The sequence below is a fragment of the Heliangelus exortis genome, chromosome 14, assembly GCF_036169615.1.
Source record: "Heliangelus exortis chromosome 14, bHelExo1.hap1, whole genome shotgun sequence".
NCBI lineage: Eukaryota > Metazoa > Chordata > Aves > Apodiformes > Trochilidae > Heliangelus > Heliangelus exortis.
This window is the reverse complement of record NC_092435.1, coordinates 7,821,544-7,839,724: the sequence shown is the minus strand read 5'-3', so window position 1 is coordinate 7,839,724 and position 18,181 is coordinate 7,821,544. Positions and strand designations below refer to the sequence as shown.

The window sequence follows — 18,181 nt, the reverse complement described above, 5'->3', positions numbered from 1 at the left end:
TTTTAGGTTTTCTCATAGCATATTCAATTGCATTTAAATATTGCAAAATGCTGAATTGTAAATGTTAACCTAGCTATGAATAAAAAATGTTGATATTTTATTTAATAAAAAAATAATTATGGATAGTCTGCTTTTATTGTATTATTTAAAATACTTCATTTTACATGGGGACTACAAGTTATTGCAGAGTTGGGGTTTTTAATATATATAAAGAGAATTTGTTTCTGATGCATAAAAAAATACAGAGACAGACTTTTGGAGGCTACAAAGAAAATTGTTTGCTTTTGACAAGGGCTGTCAATTGTCTGGGTATGGAGAAAAACTGTGTGGCCACTTTACATGAACCAGCAGGAAATACTTGCCTTTCAGGAGTGATATCCAGCTGCTGTTCTGAAAGAAATTCCTTTGCAAAAAAATTACTGTTCCCTTTTTTCCTCTGTCTTTGAGTTCTTTACTTTTGTGTTCTCTGGAAAGGGCCAAGTATGGCTGCATGGGAGATGTAACTTCAATGTTTCAAGTAGAAAGGAGAAGTGGAGGTGGGGGGGAGGCAAACGCATCCTTATGCCACTCTTACAAAATTTTTTAAGGACCAGCTGGAAAGCTTCCCCTTTGCCTTTCATCTGGCAGGTTTTTATTGCAGTTTTGTAAAGGAATTGGTATTGACTTCTACCAGGCAGTTTCAGAGAAGAGGTGAAGAGCCTCCTCTCTTGACTTCCTGTATGTTTTGTCAAATCCAATCCTTCCATTTGAAGTGGGAAGTGAAGGCTGATGTCAGGAGATGCCTTCAGCACGAGCTGCTGAGGGTCTCTCGCGACTTTCTGCTATTTTAAAAGTATCAGATTAGATGGTAAAATGATGGCAATGTAGCTGGACATAAACACTTTTATTGCAGGCTCAGCAGCCATTACATATCATTAGTGAAAGGAGGCAAGGGGCATGGGGACCACTCTGATGTCAGGTTGATTCTTTTTAAGGACAAATGCCTTCCGATGGGAAGATGCGAACTTTATGGCTGCTCGTACACATGAAGTTCAGAACCTATTAATGTCTTGATTTCTTTGTCCTGTTTGTAACCTTACTGTCAACTTACTTTCAAAGCAAATACAGAGTGCGAGAGCAATAGTGTTAATAGGGGAGCTGGGAATACATAATTTTGGAAGCCATTTTAAATTCCATTATTTATGAAGAGTAGGGTTTATTACCAGCACACCAAATCCATTCAAGAGGGGAATATCTTTTCTTCTTTTTCATGTCCCACACTTTCCTTTATTAGTGAAATAGGTACAATCGAAATAGGAGAATACATCTTTTACATCAGCAAATCTGTCCTCTCTGACGTAGTTTGGTTTGTTTTTTTTTCCAGAGGATCTACATTTAGTTCTGGACAACTGCTAATAGTGTGTGTGTAGTCATGAAAGGAGAGAAACACTCTCTGTGACTTGAGGTTTGGGTTTTTTTTTTCCTTACTGAAGCAGATTTGGTTTTTTATTTACTCTCTGAAAATTTGTTTTGCCCTTCTGATTCACAAGATATACCCTTTTGCACTGTACGTGAGATGCAATAAAGGTTACAAATTAGAAGTTCAAAGGAAAACATCTGAATAAATGTAATTTTGTTGTGGATCTCTCCTTCTCTTTGTTAGTGTTAATTAGACGTGACCTGTTTTCAGGTTTTGATGGAAAAATCACCTATCTTGGTTTTTGGTTTGTGGTTTTTTTATGCATTATATGAAATACTTTCAGTTGTCTCATTTGGTTTAAAACAAATCATACATTCATGTACTAAATGTTTCACTAGTTGGAATAATTAAGTTGATCAGGTCTGGGAGCATTGGAAGGAAAATAATAGGGTCGTTGAAGCATTCAGGCTCTAATGGGAACCTAAGTTCATTCAGATAGCAAATCTAGTAATTGCTTTACACCTGTATCCACAGAGCTTCTGAGCACGTTCACATTAAAGGTTTAGTGATGTACTCTCAATCCTCTGGTTCAAGGGAATTTTATTACTGTTTTGAGAAGACTTAAGTTGCTTTTATTTTTTTCAACTTTGTTGGTGTTTGTGTATCCTTTGTTGTTTACTAGATTACTTATTTTTATTTGTTGGAAAAAATATTTTTGCATTTGAATATCTTACTGGAGGTATGGTCTGAGTGATGCATTACAAATCACATATAATAACCAGGACAGTAGGAAGGTTAACATCTGAGTTTTACTGCTTTGAAACAATTTAGTAGCCAAGTAAAATTTACCATGTGCAATTTTACAGGACATGATTGTATCTGTAGCATAGCATAAAGATTGTAAGGATGTTTGCTGCTTGAAAAAGGCAGTTTCATAAGGGTGAGGTATAAATCAGCATTATTTTGTGAGATTGTGTGAGAAATGAAGCAATAATTATAACTTTTCAGTTAAACTAAAATCTGTGGCAAATCTCCATGAATGCTTGTGGTACAGGCTGTCATAAGAATTCAAGTAAGTTTTATCACAAATGAGAATTAAAAAAAAAATACTGACTAGGAAAATGACAGCTATTCAGAGCAAGTTTCAGTAAATTCCAGACTCAAATGCTGGTCACAGTGCTGCTGTTATTGGAGAGGATTTGAACTGGTGCAATCGTTCCTCTTCGTCTGCTTTTTTATTTTCCCACCTTTATAAGTTTATTTCTCAGCTGAGAATTCAAACTGAAAAAGAAATGGAAAATGGCTGTATATGTGCCTGCATTGGGCTGACATGAAGGCCTGTTTTCCTCTGAAATTTTAAAGGCCAATTACCCTTGGAGGAAAGGAGAAAAATAGATTGATTTGTCTTGTAACCCCTGAGGCAGGTATATGTTGTCTCAAAGTAAGGTTTTTCCACTGCAACTCTTGTGGAAGAGCTTTCAATGCATATCCCAAGTGGTACTATTAACAAAGGAAGCAAAGTCACATTAAAATATTAAATAGATCATTTAAACATTTGAAGAATCTTAGCTTGTCAGGCCAATTCTTTTAGCAATAGTAAGATTTATTTTACTTGAAGTTAGGGTTTACAAGTCCATTTTTATTCTGTAAATATTTTATTAGATTTTGTTCAGCTCTAAGTAGGCTTAGTATTATTTGCTTAATGGAATTGGGCTACAGATGGTCAACATCCTAGGTTTTGGTTGCAAAAGTGTTACTTTTGTTGTATTCCCAAACTGTACTGACAGTGGACACAACTGGATTGTGCTGAGCTGGGGTAAACAACATCACACATTACAAGTTCTCACATTATTAATTTTTAGAGGGTATTTATATATAAAGCATTGAATATAAATTAATTTTTTTTTTACTGGTGTTCTGTATTTTCATACAACTCAAAGGCTACAACTAATGGTGCCCAGCAAGCCAGGTCTGTGTGCCAGTGGTAAGATTAGATGTATCTCTTCCCTTTTTATCTGAGTGAAACCCCTTTGTTCCAGGACTTAAATCCTTCAGCTCTCCATATTTTAGATCTAACTCTGTACTGCATTGCTTCTGGATAATAATGACTTTTACTTAGCAAGGTAAAAGGAATCCAAACATCCACATATCTTTTCAAGGAGAAATTGTCTTATTGGTCTGGAAACCTTCCTAAAATGAAGGGACTGTGTTGTTATCTTAATGCCTAACACTATAGAAGGCAGTGTTTGCAAACAGAATACATCTACATACAATCTACCTTACCTTAAGGCTGACTGTGTTAAGGGGATAATTTTGACACTCCTGACTTCTGCAGATAACTCAGGAGATGTGTTTCTGCTTTTTTTGAAGAACTATCCAGTCTTGAGAGACATCCTTTTAATTCTCTTATAATTCTCCTTAATACTTTTCTCCATATCCTAGGGAACATCTTAAGAGTTCCACAGAACCTTTTTTCTTCTTTTTTCACCTTATTTCTTTTAACATTTTTTTACTCTTCAACACATCTTCTTGTGAATCAGTATATTGGCAAACATCCCACTAACCAGGTAAAGAACATAATTTTTAAAATATTGTAAGATCAAAACATGATGCATTTATAATTACCATGTTTTGGGGCTGCTTATATGTGTGGACTTGGATGGCTTAAAAAAAACCAAACAAACAAACCAAACCAAACAAAAAACCCCACCAAAAATCCCAACAGACTAAAACCCTGCTATTTCTTTGGTCTGAGGATAAGTTTCTTTTTCTCCATCATGACAACATATATTGTGTATATGATCAGGTTATCACTCAGCTTTCACATGAAAGTCTGGGGTTGGACCTAAACCAGACCAAAATAATCTTTATAGAATTTGGCCCCACAGCTACAGGGTTTGCTTGAAATAACAATGTTTTCTTTGAAATTGGTGCTAAAGTAACCATTTTAGCTGTCATTTAAGTTTGATTGTCAAGAAGTTGAGATTCTCTCGAGAAAAAAAGAAGCTGAGAACAGGGATTTTGTATCACTTGATCTTTGCTCATATTTTATAACAAAAATACCACATCTGAGTGAATGTACAATGACCCAGTGTGGTCACTGTAACATTACTTAGTTCAGATTTTGCCAGGCATGTGTCCAGTGGCTGCTGAGATTGAAATAAAATGTGTTTTAATACTAAAGGATTATTTAAAAATGTATTACCTGTACAGTTCCCCTTAACCCTGTAAGAAAACTGTTTTGTTTGCTTGTTTCACCTATTTGCAATGAAAATCTTCTGGAAAGTGCTATCTATTACAGTGAGTGCTTTCTGGGGTGTTATTTTGGCTGCATTTCTCCCATAGTTGCTTTTTGCCTCATTGCTTTCTATAGGCCACACATTTGGAAAAATCAGTTTGAAAACAAATTTCATAGGGATGGACTGAATCTGAACAGAACTCTGGTTAGGAGAGAGATTCTCTCTCAAGGTGCTGTTTCTCAAAAGAATTTTGTTCTAGGCATAACAACAGGATTGAAACTCTTAATTTCTTTGTTTCTCAGTTGATGCTCTCTAATAACATCATAGGTACAGGCCAGGCAACATTAGAGAAGTGTTCAGCTGTAGCTGTTAGAGAAGCACAGGAGATTGATGAGCTTCCCTGCTGTCTCACGTTACATCAATTCTGCCTCTGTCTCATCTTCTATCAATTCCAATTTGCAAAAAGATTTACCTTTTATTACTGGTAAGCTAAGCTGATGAAAGTGCATACAGTCGATAAAGAAAAATAATAAAGCTAATTGTTGTCATAGGTCGCTCTTTAAAGCAATTGATAATGTGTTTTTACATAAATTACATTGTAATTTGGTTTCAGTTTTTCCCATGCGTGGGTAGCTCAAGGAGGAAAATTCGGGCTACTCAGACTAATGTGAAGAATTTCTTCTTCATTGCCTCAATTTTAATCAGTGATACTATAAAGAAAATATTTAGTTATCTCTGCCAGGAAAAATGTGACACTCGTGAAGTGCAACTCAGATCTCTACCTTTTTCTGAAGACGAAATACCAGTGTCATCAATGTCACAGGTGCAACGTTTGCATCTTGGAATTATCATCTGTTCTGACAGTTTCTCCATCTAAAACATTCTTAAATGACCAGCTTACTATTTTTTTTAATGTAATCATTCTGTATTTAGAGGAAATTATCCTGCTTTTTTAATTGTTTGCCATGTTTTATACATTAGTGGTGCTTGCTGAAGTACCTGGGACTGCATAAGTATTTTCCCTTGTGTTGCTCATGAAAACAAGATGTGTTTTCACTAGGACTTCCTGGTGAGCAAAATCTTACATGAATGAATAAATAAATATTTTATGTAAATGCTTTCATTGATTCCCAAAAGCATAGGCCATACAAATTCTATTATAACATGCATTCCTGCATCTTTTTGCATACCAAAATTATTTTTAAAATATGAAATTTTAAATATTTTATTCATTGTTGTGTGTTCTGCCTTCCTTATGTGGTCATTTTCAAGTCAACTCAAGCTGGTACCTTCTGTCTCTGAACATCAAACATCTTTTATTATTGACAGCTTTAGGAAAGTTAGTTCTTAAACCTCTGGGTGTTTAGTCAGGATGGTGAAAGAAAAAGAAAACCAGATTGTGCATGTTCATTGTGTGAGCTTTTTGAAGAAACAAGCATTTCAGAGTTCTCTGTACTGGGGCTCACTCCTGAAAACCCCACTATTCTTTGTAGCATGTTTTCCTATAACATGTAGGTGTTTTATCTTCTGCATGTAGGTTATTGTTTCAACCTCATGGTTTTTTAAAATGGGCAAAAAGTAGTTATGGGCACCAGGCATGTTGGTTGTTGGTTTTGAGGAGGGATTTTTGTGGTTTTCAAGATACTTTGGTTTGGTTTTTTTTTTAATGCTAATCTAAGGGTGCTGCAGTTACTTAAATTTGGGAGCAACTTAGGTATAATGAGGGCTCTAGGAAAGTCTGCAGGGAAATAAGATTTCAAAATCAGCCTAGTGTTTGAATTGATGTATTTAAGGCACAAAGGAACTTTTTAAATGATTTAACAGACTGGGGAAAAAAACACTTAATCCTGGGGAGTTGGTCATCTAAGGTACCCAAGCCTGAGAGAACAGTTTATAATACATTTATGATTTCAGTGCCAGGCATGCCAAAGAAAACTTTTTTGTGGTTGATAGAGGATAAAACAAATTCCAGATGAGTATATTTGAGGTATGGCTTTGTAGTCTCTGTCTTTTTCTATTATTAGATATCTCAGTCTCATGACTAGTCCGTTCGATTACACATCTTTATTATTAGTAGCATTGATTGCTCATAAAAAGCCAGGTTTATAATTAGGAGAGCAAAAACTTGCTACCTGGAAGAGTGGATAAGAAGAAAGTAAAATTGAAAAGTCACTTAATCTTAGAATTGCAGTTCTGCAGAGTATCATTTATTTTTCTCCTAATATAACTGAGTTTTATGTTGATAGCAAGCTACTGAGTTAATCTGTTGCAGCTATTGAGATTTCTCTTTTAATAATAGAACTAATGAAGGAGCATTAAGGAGAGGAAAAATACATTTTGCAGAGTATAATTTTTGCAAAAGTATTTTCCTCTCCCCTACCAATGTGGTTTTAATTGATTGTAACTTCTAATGCTTCATACATACAGGGTGTAAGAGAGAACGTCTTAAGGGAGAAGTTGTCAGATTCCATGAAATTAAAATACCTTCTCTAAAAATAACTGTTTAGATGTTTGTTGTTGACTTCATGGCATGTATTTATTGTACTTACGCACTAAGCTTATTGTGATTTTGCTTATATTTTTAGTTTTACATCAGTAGATTCATACAAACAAAAACACCTCTATTTTGTGTGTTGTAGATATGTATTTGCATCATGGTAAAATTGACATGGTCAAGATCAGATTCCAGTGTTATGCTAAAAATGAATTATCTGTTTGATTTCTCAGAATTTAATTATATATTTACTTGTATTTGATTCAGCTAGATAAAAGATGGGAAATGTTTAGGATATAAAAACATGCTTTGTGTTCCATTTTAATCCTTCATTGCTCTGCCTTTTACAGGCTAAGAGGAGACCTTATCTTTCTCTACAACTGCCTGAAAGGAGGTTGTAGTGAGGTGGGGCTTGGTGACTTCTCCCAAAAAACAGTGATAGGACAAGATGAAAAGGACTCAAGTTGTTCCAGAGAAGGTTCAGATTGGATGTATAGAAAAATTTCTCTACAGAAAGAGTTGTCAGGTGTTGGAACAGGCTGCCCAGGGAAGTGGGGGTGTCACCATACCTGGAAGTATTCAAGAAACTTCAGGAGATGGGTTAGTTGGCTCATGTGGTTGGGTTGAGGGTTGGACTTGGTCTTTGAGGTCTTTTCCAACCATAATGATTCTATGATTCTACAGGAAAAGGTCCATTCAGCTGATTGAGAGACCACTTTTAAGTTCATGTGTTCATTTCCGAGGCAGATTATATTGTCTGAAATATGAGCATTGTGGATGCTTTCTAAATGCCAGGCTTTTAAAAGAGTTGGACTTTTGACATTAAAAGAAGAAACAGTTTTCATCTACAAGGTAGATGGGTTACCCAGAAGGCATGACAGATGCACACAGGAACTTTTACCATCTTTTGCTGTCCCTTTCACATGCTTCTAAAGTGTACACCTGAGCCTTTTGGCAGTGATTTTTAGCTTACTTTTAAACAGTACTACCTTTTATTTTTCTGTCCCCCCTCCAGTATAAGTGAATAGTTTTATCATTTAGTGATGTTAGACAGTTTGATGCTAGAGTAGTCACAGCCATGTTTATAAGCAACTCTTGCTTGATGTGGTATTCAAGATGGACTCTAATGTAAAAAAAAAAAAGTAAGTATAGCTGTTGGAGATAAATGAAAGCATATGTTGAAAGCATTATAAATACAATGATTTTTTAAATTTTTGTTTAAGTCACTGGAATATCAGTCCAGCTTCAGATCATAATATGAAATTCTTTGTTTTAGCCTAACAATGTTTGCACATATACCAAGCACATTTTACATCTGGTGAAGAAATTAGTGACTTCTTTTTGGGCATGTATATATGTATGTACACATACTAATGCTTTGGTTTTTTAACCTGACATAAATATGCACACACACACAAGGTTGCTTGCAGATTCACTATTGAATAAAATAGGTCTCTTTATAAAACACAAGGAATACTTTATATTACCCTCAAATTTTCAGCTATGTTAAAGCTTTTACATTGATAGTAACTAAATCTAGTCCATCCGTGAACAGAATATTTTATCAAAGTATAATTTATATCCTACTGCCTTTAATGTAGTAAAATGCTCCTAAGCTTTGCAGGAAAGTATCTTCTAAATTCTGACATTGTTTTGTACTGGTAATAATTGAATTTTTGCATTCCTGCTCCTTTAATAGAACAACCTCATGGTTCCACTCTCCCTTGAATCTCAGATTTTGTATTCCTACCTCTAGAAAATGTAATTATCTCCATTTAAAAACTGGAAGTAATTTAAACCAATAAATTACTTCAAATAATTGGGAAAATACTTTGTTTGTCATCATCTGAAGCAAATTTATAATTTATAATTAATCATTTGTCTCATTATTTTAAGAAAGTCTTAAAAAAAAAAACATATGAAGAAATCAACAGTTCTTAGACCCTTATGTGTTTTTTTTTAACCTGTGCAGTCAACAATCTTGAAATTATACCAAGAAATAGTCTACAAAATGCAGTCTAGAAATAGTCTACAAAATGAAGGCAGAGAGCAAATGTCACTGGGCTCTTCACCAGTCCCTGTTGCAGAGGAGGAGCAGCACATTTGAGTTGGTAACTCTCCTCCTTAGGTTTTAGCATTTTTGTGCTTTAATTTCCAGTGCCTTAGTGACACTGCAACCAGCGTAGAGATTTATTCCCATGCAAAACAGATTGACTTAGGGTAATTTGAATACTTTATGCATGGATAGATTCATTAGGAAAAGGAGGCAAGGCAGAACTATAGAAAGAATTAATAATCTTGCTAAAGGAGCCATTAATTCCCTATAGCATTGGAGGCTCTTTTCATTGAGCAGGGGAAAGGACAGCTGATTTTGCAGAGCCCATGGAGCTTCCAAAGGCATCCTCTGTTCTTTGTCCAGAAAGAGATCACAGAGATGACTTTGCTTTGTCTTCTTCAGACATTTAATGTGCTTGGATCATTTCTGGCTTTGTTAGCTTAGAATCACAAAATGGTTGAGGTTGGAAGGGGCCTCTGGAGGTCATTGTTTCCAACCCCCTTGCTCAGGCAGGGTTGCACAAAGCTGGTTGTCCAGGACCATGTCTAGACAGCTTTTTGAATACCTCTACAGATAAAGACCACAACCTCCCCTGACAACCTATTCCAGTGCTCAGTCACCCTCACTGTAAAATACCTCCTGTCTTCCAGTTTATGCCCATTGCCTCTGGTCCTCTAACTGGGCACCAATGAAAAGCTCCTGGTCCTGGTCTCCTTGCATCCTTCTTTCAGATATTTCTGTTCATCAAGGAGATCCCAGACTGGTCTTTGCTCCAACCTTTCCTTGAGTCTCCGGAATGCAGTGATTCAGTCAATAGCTTTTTCCAAGGATATATTTTTTACCCATCAGGTGTGCCTGACCCGCCTTGGGTCAGGTTTAGCACTCTCCCACAGCAGCACCGGTGCCAGGCTTTTCTGGACTGCTGCACTGTGGAAAAAGAGAGGTAAATCAGCAAATTTGGGTAAAAGTTGAGAAAACTTTCGTGCCTGCAATTTCTCTGTCAGACTTTGCTTCTGGAGTGACTGTTTTATGATATCCAGGTACTAACTTGGAGTTCCAACCTTATTCTGGAACACCCTGAGCTGTAGTAATGTAGATACTTTACTGATACAGAGATGCAGAGAGCAGCAATCTGAATGTGACATGAGAGAATAAAAAAGGTTAGGTCAAAAGGATGCAGTCACTAAAAAGGACCACATTTTAAAAAAGAAAAACCCAAACCTCTAGAAGTGGGGGTTAATTTTCTGCCCCTTCTGTGTGTGCATGTGTATAGTCATTGCTTTAAAATTTTAATTTAGAGGCATTTAGGAATGAGGCTGGGACCTTATGATTGTTTTCCTGTGATACAGACATATTTATTATTCATTGCAGTAATTACTGTGTAATATTTTATACTAAAACTTGTTCACTTTGCACAATCAGGAAATGCTTAGGAAGTGGCTGATTTAACTGTTCTATTTTTAGCTATGTTCCAAATTATAGTGCACAATGTTAGGGCTCTCATACTTGGAGCTTCTAGTAGGCTTTTTACCACCACACTGGTCAGTACATTCTCATGGAATTTGACATGTATTTTTCCAGAGCTTTGGTGCATAAATTGTTTATAAAATAAGATTTTCACCCAGAATTTTACTTATTGTATGCTGTTTCCAAGGGGACCATGTTTCAGGATTCTCCTAATGCTTTTATCCCCAAGCTTCTCTGATCAAGAAAGTAATTTATTGCTGATTGCAGAACTCTTGAACTCAGTCTGGCAGCTGCAGTGTGAAACTTCTCTGATCCAGTCTCCTAGTTACTTATTTACATATCATTTGAAATTATTTTCAGGGCTGTTTGAAAACCTCTTGACATTGCATTATCCGTGTTTCAAATCTTATGGTGATTTGTTTTTTCCTCTCTTTGTATTTCAGATAACAGACGAGTGACTTTGGAAAGGTCTCGGTCTCGCCACAATGGAACAATTGCAGCCGTATGATTCTTCTCATGCCAAAGAATTAGTGAATTGATTTATTTACAATTAAATGGATGTACTTTGAAAAGAGTTTATCATACAAATTGGCAATGATCATAAAGGAATACTGGTATTGATTAAGTGAGGTGTATAAATATTTTGTATTTTAAAAGCTATTGCTAAATAATCCACATACTGTATCTTATTACCCCAACTACCAAGATCTGTAAACAGTGTTAAACAGTAGGATATAGTTTATTTTCTTTTTTTATTTTCTTTTTCTTTTTTTTTTTTTTTTTTTTTTTAAGCTGGCAACTTACATGAAAGGAGTTGGGGACTTCTAGGTTATGTTTTATATGGGTAAGAAAATAACAAGTTTGTGGAAAGAATACAGCTGTGGATTCCATTTGCAGTTCTGATTTGAACATGAAAGGAAGAAATAATAAAACTGTATGTTAATAAATTCAGAGCTGAGCTGAGCTGGTCTACATTATCAGAATCTTTTTTGTAACCATGAAAAAGCAACACATAGCCCCAGTCAGGTTGCTGAAGATCTCAGTGTAAAGCCTGGTGGATTCAGCTATTTTGGCTGCAAGTAGGATATACCACATATCTACACTTCTGGTGATATGATGATGTATAGTTACTTACCACTGCTAAGGAAAAAATAAAACAGAGCATAGGATTTTACCAAAATTAAATTATATCAAGGGCAGGATATGTTTTTAACTGTATTTAAGGAGGAATTTTTCTAATTATGCACTTATATATTCTTTATAGAGATATTTGGGGGGAGGTATGATTGTCCTATTTTAATTCTGCTACAAAAGAAACAAAAACCTTTGTGTAGGTTTTTTGAGACAAGCTACATTATGAAATTATTCAGAACTGCCTCTGAGTTTTTCCTCCATTTCTCAGGTAAAATATGGAGCGGGATCTCTCCTGGTGGATTTTAGTGCTGATGGGTTAGCAGCTAAGAACAAATTTTCTACCTGGAGCAGTGATCACTGATTGCAGCAGTTTGATTTTTGGGAAGCTCCTCCCATTCTGCTTTGTATACAGGGCCCTGCACTGCAGTACCTCAGGTGAGCAGTCAGTGTAGTAGCTGACACTGTCTGTGTTCTGCCACTCAAGGGGAAACTCTAGTTCTACAGTTCCCTTCTCTCCCCAGTTGAATGTACAGTCTGTTTGGTGTTCAGGGCAGTCTTCACCATCCTTTTTACTGAAGGTTCATTGCTTATCTGGATGTGATGGAGGATGTTAAGTGGGAGTTCCAGTGGAACTACTCATCCATTGCTCAGCTATAATGTTTTTAAAAGCAGGAATACACTGTAGTAGATGGCACTTGTTCTCAAGATATTACTGCTTCTCACTGATTGATGAATTATTATGAATACTTTCATTGCCTGATGTTATGGGGAACCTTTTTTTTAAAGATATATAAAGAATATTTGGAAGATAAGGTGTCACATGGTTTTCTGTGCACAAACTGCTAGCTCTAGAGGAGCCTTCAGTACTGGGGCAGTGTAACTTTGCACTACTGCTTGAGCCAAGCATCTTTGTACAGTAGATTCTTTTTGCTTTTCTGCTAAGATACTCTTAAGACTATCTGACTAGTTTGGGATAAATCCTCACGATTTCAAACTACAGTAATCAATATCCAATTATTGTAAGAAAAGATTTAGTTCTCTTTCAATCTAGTATTGTAAATTTTATTTTTTTAATTTTTTTTTATTGTCTTCAAAGGCAACAAGGGGTTTGCCCATTGCTATTACTCTAAACATAGGAATGCAACTGAAGCCTAGTGAAATGTGTGCTGTCAGGTAATACTCTTCCTAAACTGTTTGGAATTTTTTGCGCTTTTAGTAAGAAATTAAAGAGTTATATGGTACTTCAGGAAAAAAAAATGCATGCAACAGGATTCTGTCTCCTTGTTTATCAGTAAGAGATACAAAGAATTCTATCCTGGTTTGTGCAAGGTCAACATCAATGTTGTATTGAAGCATACCTTGTTAAAATGGAATTATTAAATTTACAGTTATACAAATGTGCTTAATGTACAAAGCCAGTTTAAAGGGATTAGGTTCATAATTTTTATGTAAAGTTGTAATACAATCAACAGTGTATTAGAATTCAGATTTTAAAATTAGCATTTTGCTGGGATTTACAAGTATTGGTATAATCTTTATATGTGAAAACTCGAAAGACTGCAAGAGAATCTTTATACTGTAGCAGGAATTATTAGTGCACGAGTTTTTCATTTCCATGGGGTTTTTGGTTTGTTTTTAAGCTGTGTGAAAGCTGACTACAGATTATCAAAAACCAAATCTTAGGAAAAGAAAAAACAATTCCAAAATAACATCACCACCTGATGCTTCTATTTTGCTACTATTTTTTTCATATTTGAAACATTTATATAATTTAATGGACATATCTGTTAGAACAAAAGTGTCTTTCAAAGGAAAACTAGTTTAGAAGGTAATTTATGTAAATATAGGGTGCTCGTATTTATGAAGTCTAAAATATTTTCTGAAATTGATGCTGGTCACTTTGTCTTTTGATAGTTTTTCAGTCTATATTGAATTGCAGATATTTTTAATGTTTTTATTATTGATCTAATTTTCAGAGGTGTCACATGTTTATCTAGAAGTGTAGAAGAGTAGCACCTTTTTCAGAAATGCACTTGCCTTATTTTCTAATTTTAAAAAATGAAATATATTAGTTAAATTATATTTGTATTCAAAGTAATCCCAGAAAGAAAATCGCTGGAGGGTTCATACATAAATTTCTTGCTAATTATGTTTCACTATATGTCCTCTGAGACATTACATTAACAATATACCAGCACATCTGTTTGCATTCACATTTTACCAGTTACAAGTACTGAAGAGAGGTTGTTTTTGTTTTTTTTATGATGTTACACTGTTTACATTTCTTAGTTTATTTAAGAGGAAGATAATCTTACCTTTTCAATGAATTGAACTAAATTTGCAATTGACATGGGAATTAAATTTTTTAATCATATACAAATATAATCTCTGTTGCTTAACTACTGGCTGTACAGATCAGAAATGTAAAGACACTAGACATTTTTTGCTCAAGTTTTATGCAGTTTACTGGAAAAAAAAAAAGTGCAACACAGTTTGTCTTGTATGTTTGTTTGTGATTCAACAAATATCCTTTCCCAGAACATAAGTGATGTTTGGTTTAAGTGTTAACCATATTATGAACTGATGTGAAAGCCAAAACAAAATTAGTGCCTCGGAGGGCATTGACTAACAGCTTCAGGAAGCATTCCCAGAAATAATAATAAACAACATAATTTGTTCTGGTTTTAGACAACCATGGTCAATATGAAAAATGTTATCTAAAAATTATCTGTTCTTTCTTGAACATTCAGAGACAAAAGTAAGCAATCTCATAGTTCCCTTCTGTAACATGCAAATAGTTATGAATATCTGTATATTTCCTCGTTTTTGTGTGTGGTATATGTACTACCTCAGACAAATGCTGTAAAAAACACAATGTTTTCATGGTTTCTATCCAAACCACAGTTCATCAGCGACCTACTTTATATTCATCCCACTATACACAAATGGTTTGCAAAAACTGAGAATCTGGCTGAGTTTTTGGTTTGACTCTGGAAATTCTCCTCTAGCTTTCCTTAAGAAAACTTTTGCATCCCTCAGGCAAATCCTGCTTTGATGGATGAACTGAGTACTTCCTATACTGAGAATGATCTCACTGGTAAATATGTCAAGCTGGTACTAGTTCCGTGGGAGCAAACTTACCTATAGATGTAAATTGCTTCTTATCCATTAAGCAGAGGCTTGGCTGAATTATACTTCAATGTTTGCCTTTGAATTGCTGAGAGGTCAGGCATGACAAATGCCATAAAGCAATGTAAAGCCCACCTCTCCTGTGCCATACTGTACCTGCAAGTTATTAATCTTAAAATACACATTGTAAGAAACCTCTCCATCTCTCCTGCAGTATCTACACACACACCCACGCATGCACACAAAATGTAAATAAATGAAAATCAAAGCATTTAAAGCCAAATCCCTCAGCTTCAGGTGTCTCTATTTCAGATCACATATTGCTTTTGTGCACAAAAAAAAGGGAGTTGGTGTAAGCCTGTGAATTCTGCAGTCCTGCAAGCTGTCACTCAGCACCCACTGATGTCATTAGAAGAATGCTAAAGGAGAAAGATGTTCCTGTAGTGCTGCTTTTAGCACTGTTGAGGTGATACATATGCCACAGAATGTGAACAATGACCTATTACAGTTTAGTCATCTGCTGTCATGCACCATTTGGTTTTTCTTTTGGAGGTCACGTGACTCCTGATGCCAAAAAAAAAAAAAAAAAGAAAAAACAAAAAGTGACAAAACTCATGCATTTCTATTTTTTAAACAGCTTTGTGTTTGTATGTAATGTTTAAAATAGGAATTTGATGAAATCACAGCCTGGCCATTGTTAATCCATGTATTCTGAAAACTGTAATAAAGATATACATAACGTGATTGTGGTAGGTGCGCCCATGTTTTACTTCTTTATAATGATTATTATCTAATGAGTACCATCACCTCAAAGTCTGTGTTTGTTATATGAAACTATCACACTGAAATTACTTTCCATTTTAGCTTCACAATATTTTATGCTTTTTTTTTTTTTTCTCTAGGGTGTCATTTGATTTAATTTGGGGTAAAGGTTGAGTTTTCCTGTGGAGAAGGACTGAGAAGCAAAATAATCTCAAAAAGCATAGAGTTAAAAAAGCCCCCAGCATTTAATCATGGTGGTACAATTTTATTTTTTAAAAAAATAACAATAAAAGGGAATAATTAAAAAACTTATATGGGTCCATATTTATTTTAGGTAGATAGATTCCAGTATAGCCTCTTAAAGACAGACACCCAGTCTGTCAGAGAGCTATTGGTGGTTTCCAAATGATTTCCTTCACTTGGTCACAAAATGGTCTTGACAGATAGAAACTGTTCCCTTTAAAACTGTATATTGCACCTTAAGCAGGTTAATGGTGGCACCACAACAGATTGAACCACACAAAACTATAGTGAGGCAGCACTGAATTTCTGCAGTGAGTACTTAAGATTCCCACTAAGTGGGATTCTAGTGACTCTGATCAGGCATGTTGATGCCACACTCCTAAAGAAACATTAATATGTGGAAGAGACGTGCCAAGGGATGGTCCAAGGCACCATGTTATTTTTAATGAACTGATTTACTGTTACAATGCACTACTAGATGTATGGTGAAGTAATAGAGGTTTAATTTCTTCTGAGATGAACATCAAAAAAGGAAAATGCTAGGACTGTCATGATTAAGAAGAATGTAGTAACGGTGTCCTGCATATACCTTATCTTATTCCTTATTTTTAGGTAAATGTTCCTGACTTCCTATTGTGAGGGTCTACATCATCCTCTCAGATATTTTGCCTTTGGGAGATTGGCAGGCAGAATTTGTCCTGAAACAAGTACCTTGATACCTTTCCCAATAGTAATTATTTCTTTTGCTTCTTCACATGCTTAAGAAATCTGTATGTGAACCTCAGAATGATAGCAAGGGGTGGCTCTCTGCCACATAGAATTCTTTCTTATATTTGGATACTTTCTGTAAATGTGAGCTATACACTTCCCCTCTATTATTTCTCCAGTCATCATATCAAAATTAGCCTTTCTACATTTTGTAATGGAAGTCAATATTACTGGGCTGTAGTAAAATTATAAAAACATTCCATTGATTTGCTCAGAAGTATTTGTTAAGCACTTAATGGCTGTAATCAATCCTTTTCACTGGATGAGACACTAAGATTAAGAAGGAAAATCCAAATAAGGGTGGTTTGTTTTTTTTTTTTCCCTGTAGGCTGTGAGCGAGCACTAATTTAGTCCACTTAAATTCACAAGGTACTGAAAGCTGTTTATTTGTGTTTGGGTAGAAATTAGGCCAACCAAAAAGCCCATCTGAGGGGCAAAGGATATTATCTCGGGTGTCATCCTAACAAAATCACAGCTTTTCGATTTTAACTGGATCTGCCCCTGCCTGCCCAGGGCACAGGCAGAGCCAGCCTGCCCCAGCCTGTGATGCTCTGGATGGACAGCAGTAGAGCCAGGTCTTCAGGCCAGGTTTTTATAAGGGCAAAGTGCCCAACTCTTTTCTGTTGAAATAACTGATCTCTGTGTCTTAAGGGGGAAATGATCTGTGAGGCACAGATGACTGATGACTGTGAGTGCCTATCTATTTTTTATAGTGCTTTAAGAAAAGAAAAAATAAATAAATAAATAAAAAGAAGACCTGGTCCCCACAAGACCTTGGTCAGATCTGGTGTCAACAAGCTAATTCTAATTGCCATTGGCATTTGATGAACTCTACAAACTCGAACCTCTGACCTGTAGAAGTTACTCCTGCAGTGCTCAGGAATCTCTGCTTTTAAATGGTCTTAGAGAGTACAAGGATGACTTGAAGAAAAAAGATCAGAGTAGTGATTCAGTGGTGTTAGAGATTCATGTCAGGCTGTTCCTGCTTCAGCACTTTGGTGATGCTGATGCCCTAAAGTGGCTCAGAAAACTGTTGCATTTGTGGAAGAAATTGTAAATGAAGACGTTTATCTGCTGGAGTAGCAAAGAGTAAAAAAGGATTACTTTGTAGAGATAAAATCAGGTAGTAACAAAAGGTGTATATATATGTTATAAATCATGAATGAAGTTGTAAATTTAAAGAAATAGCATTTTAAATGCAGTAAGGCTCGATTCCATACTTACTCATATGAAGTTCTTCTACTTAAGTGGTACAGGATTGGTGAACTTGAATAACAATAATATTTGCAGATTTAAAAAACAAAATGTAGAGAGAATTCAATGTCTGAATTCACTACCAGGAAGAGAAAGGAGATTACAAAGGCAAAAGGTAATGACATACCTGTAAAAAGGCCTTTGCACTATAGGTAATGAGTGGTACTGAAACCAGACAGAAAAACAGGGAAGGCAAATTTACCAACATGCATTTGGCTCTGTGCATAATGGATTTT

General features: G+C 35.5%; 1 protein-coding gene across 4 annotated transcripts in view; it reads left to right on the top strand.

The window, feature by feature from the left end:
* Positions 1 to 15,662, top strand: part of DIAPH2 (diaphanous related formin 2) — a 202,596-nt gene extending 186,934 nt beyond the window's left edge. For all 4 annotated transcript variants that reach the window (XM_071758065.1, XM_071758064.1, XM_071758063.1 and 1 more), the window contains one exon: positions 11,099 to 15,662. In XM_071758065.1, the coding sequence (XP_071614166.1) occupies positions 11,099 to 11,163 (65 nt within the window). In that variant the 3' untranslated portion in view covers positions 11,164 to 15,662. The remainder of the gene's footprint in view (positions 1 to 11,098) is intronic.
* Positions 15,663 to 18,181: the final 2,519 nt, after the last annotated feature.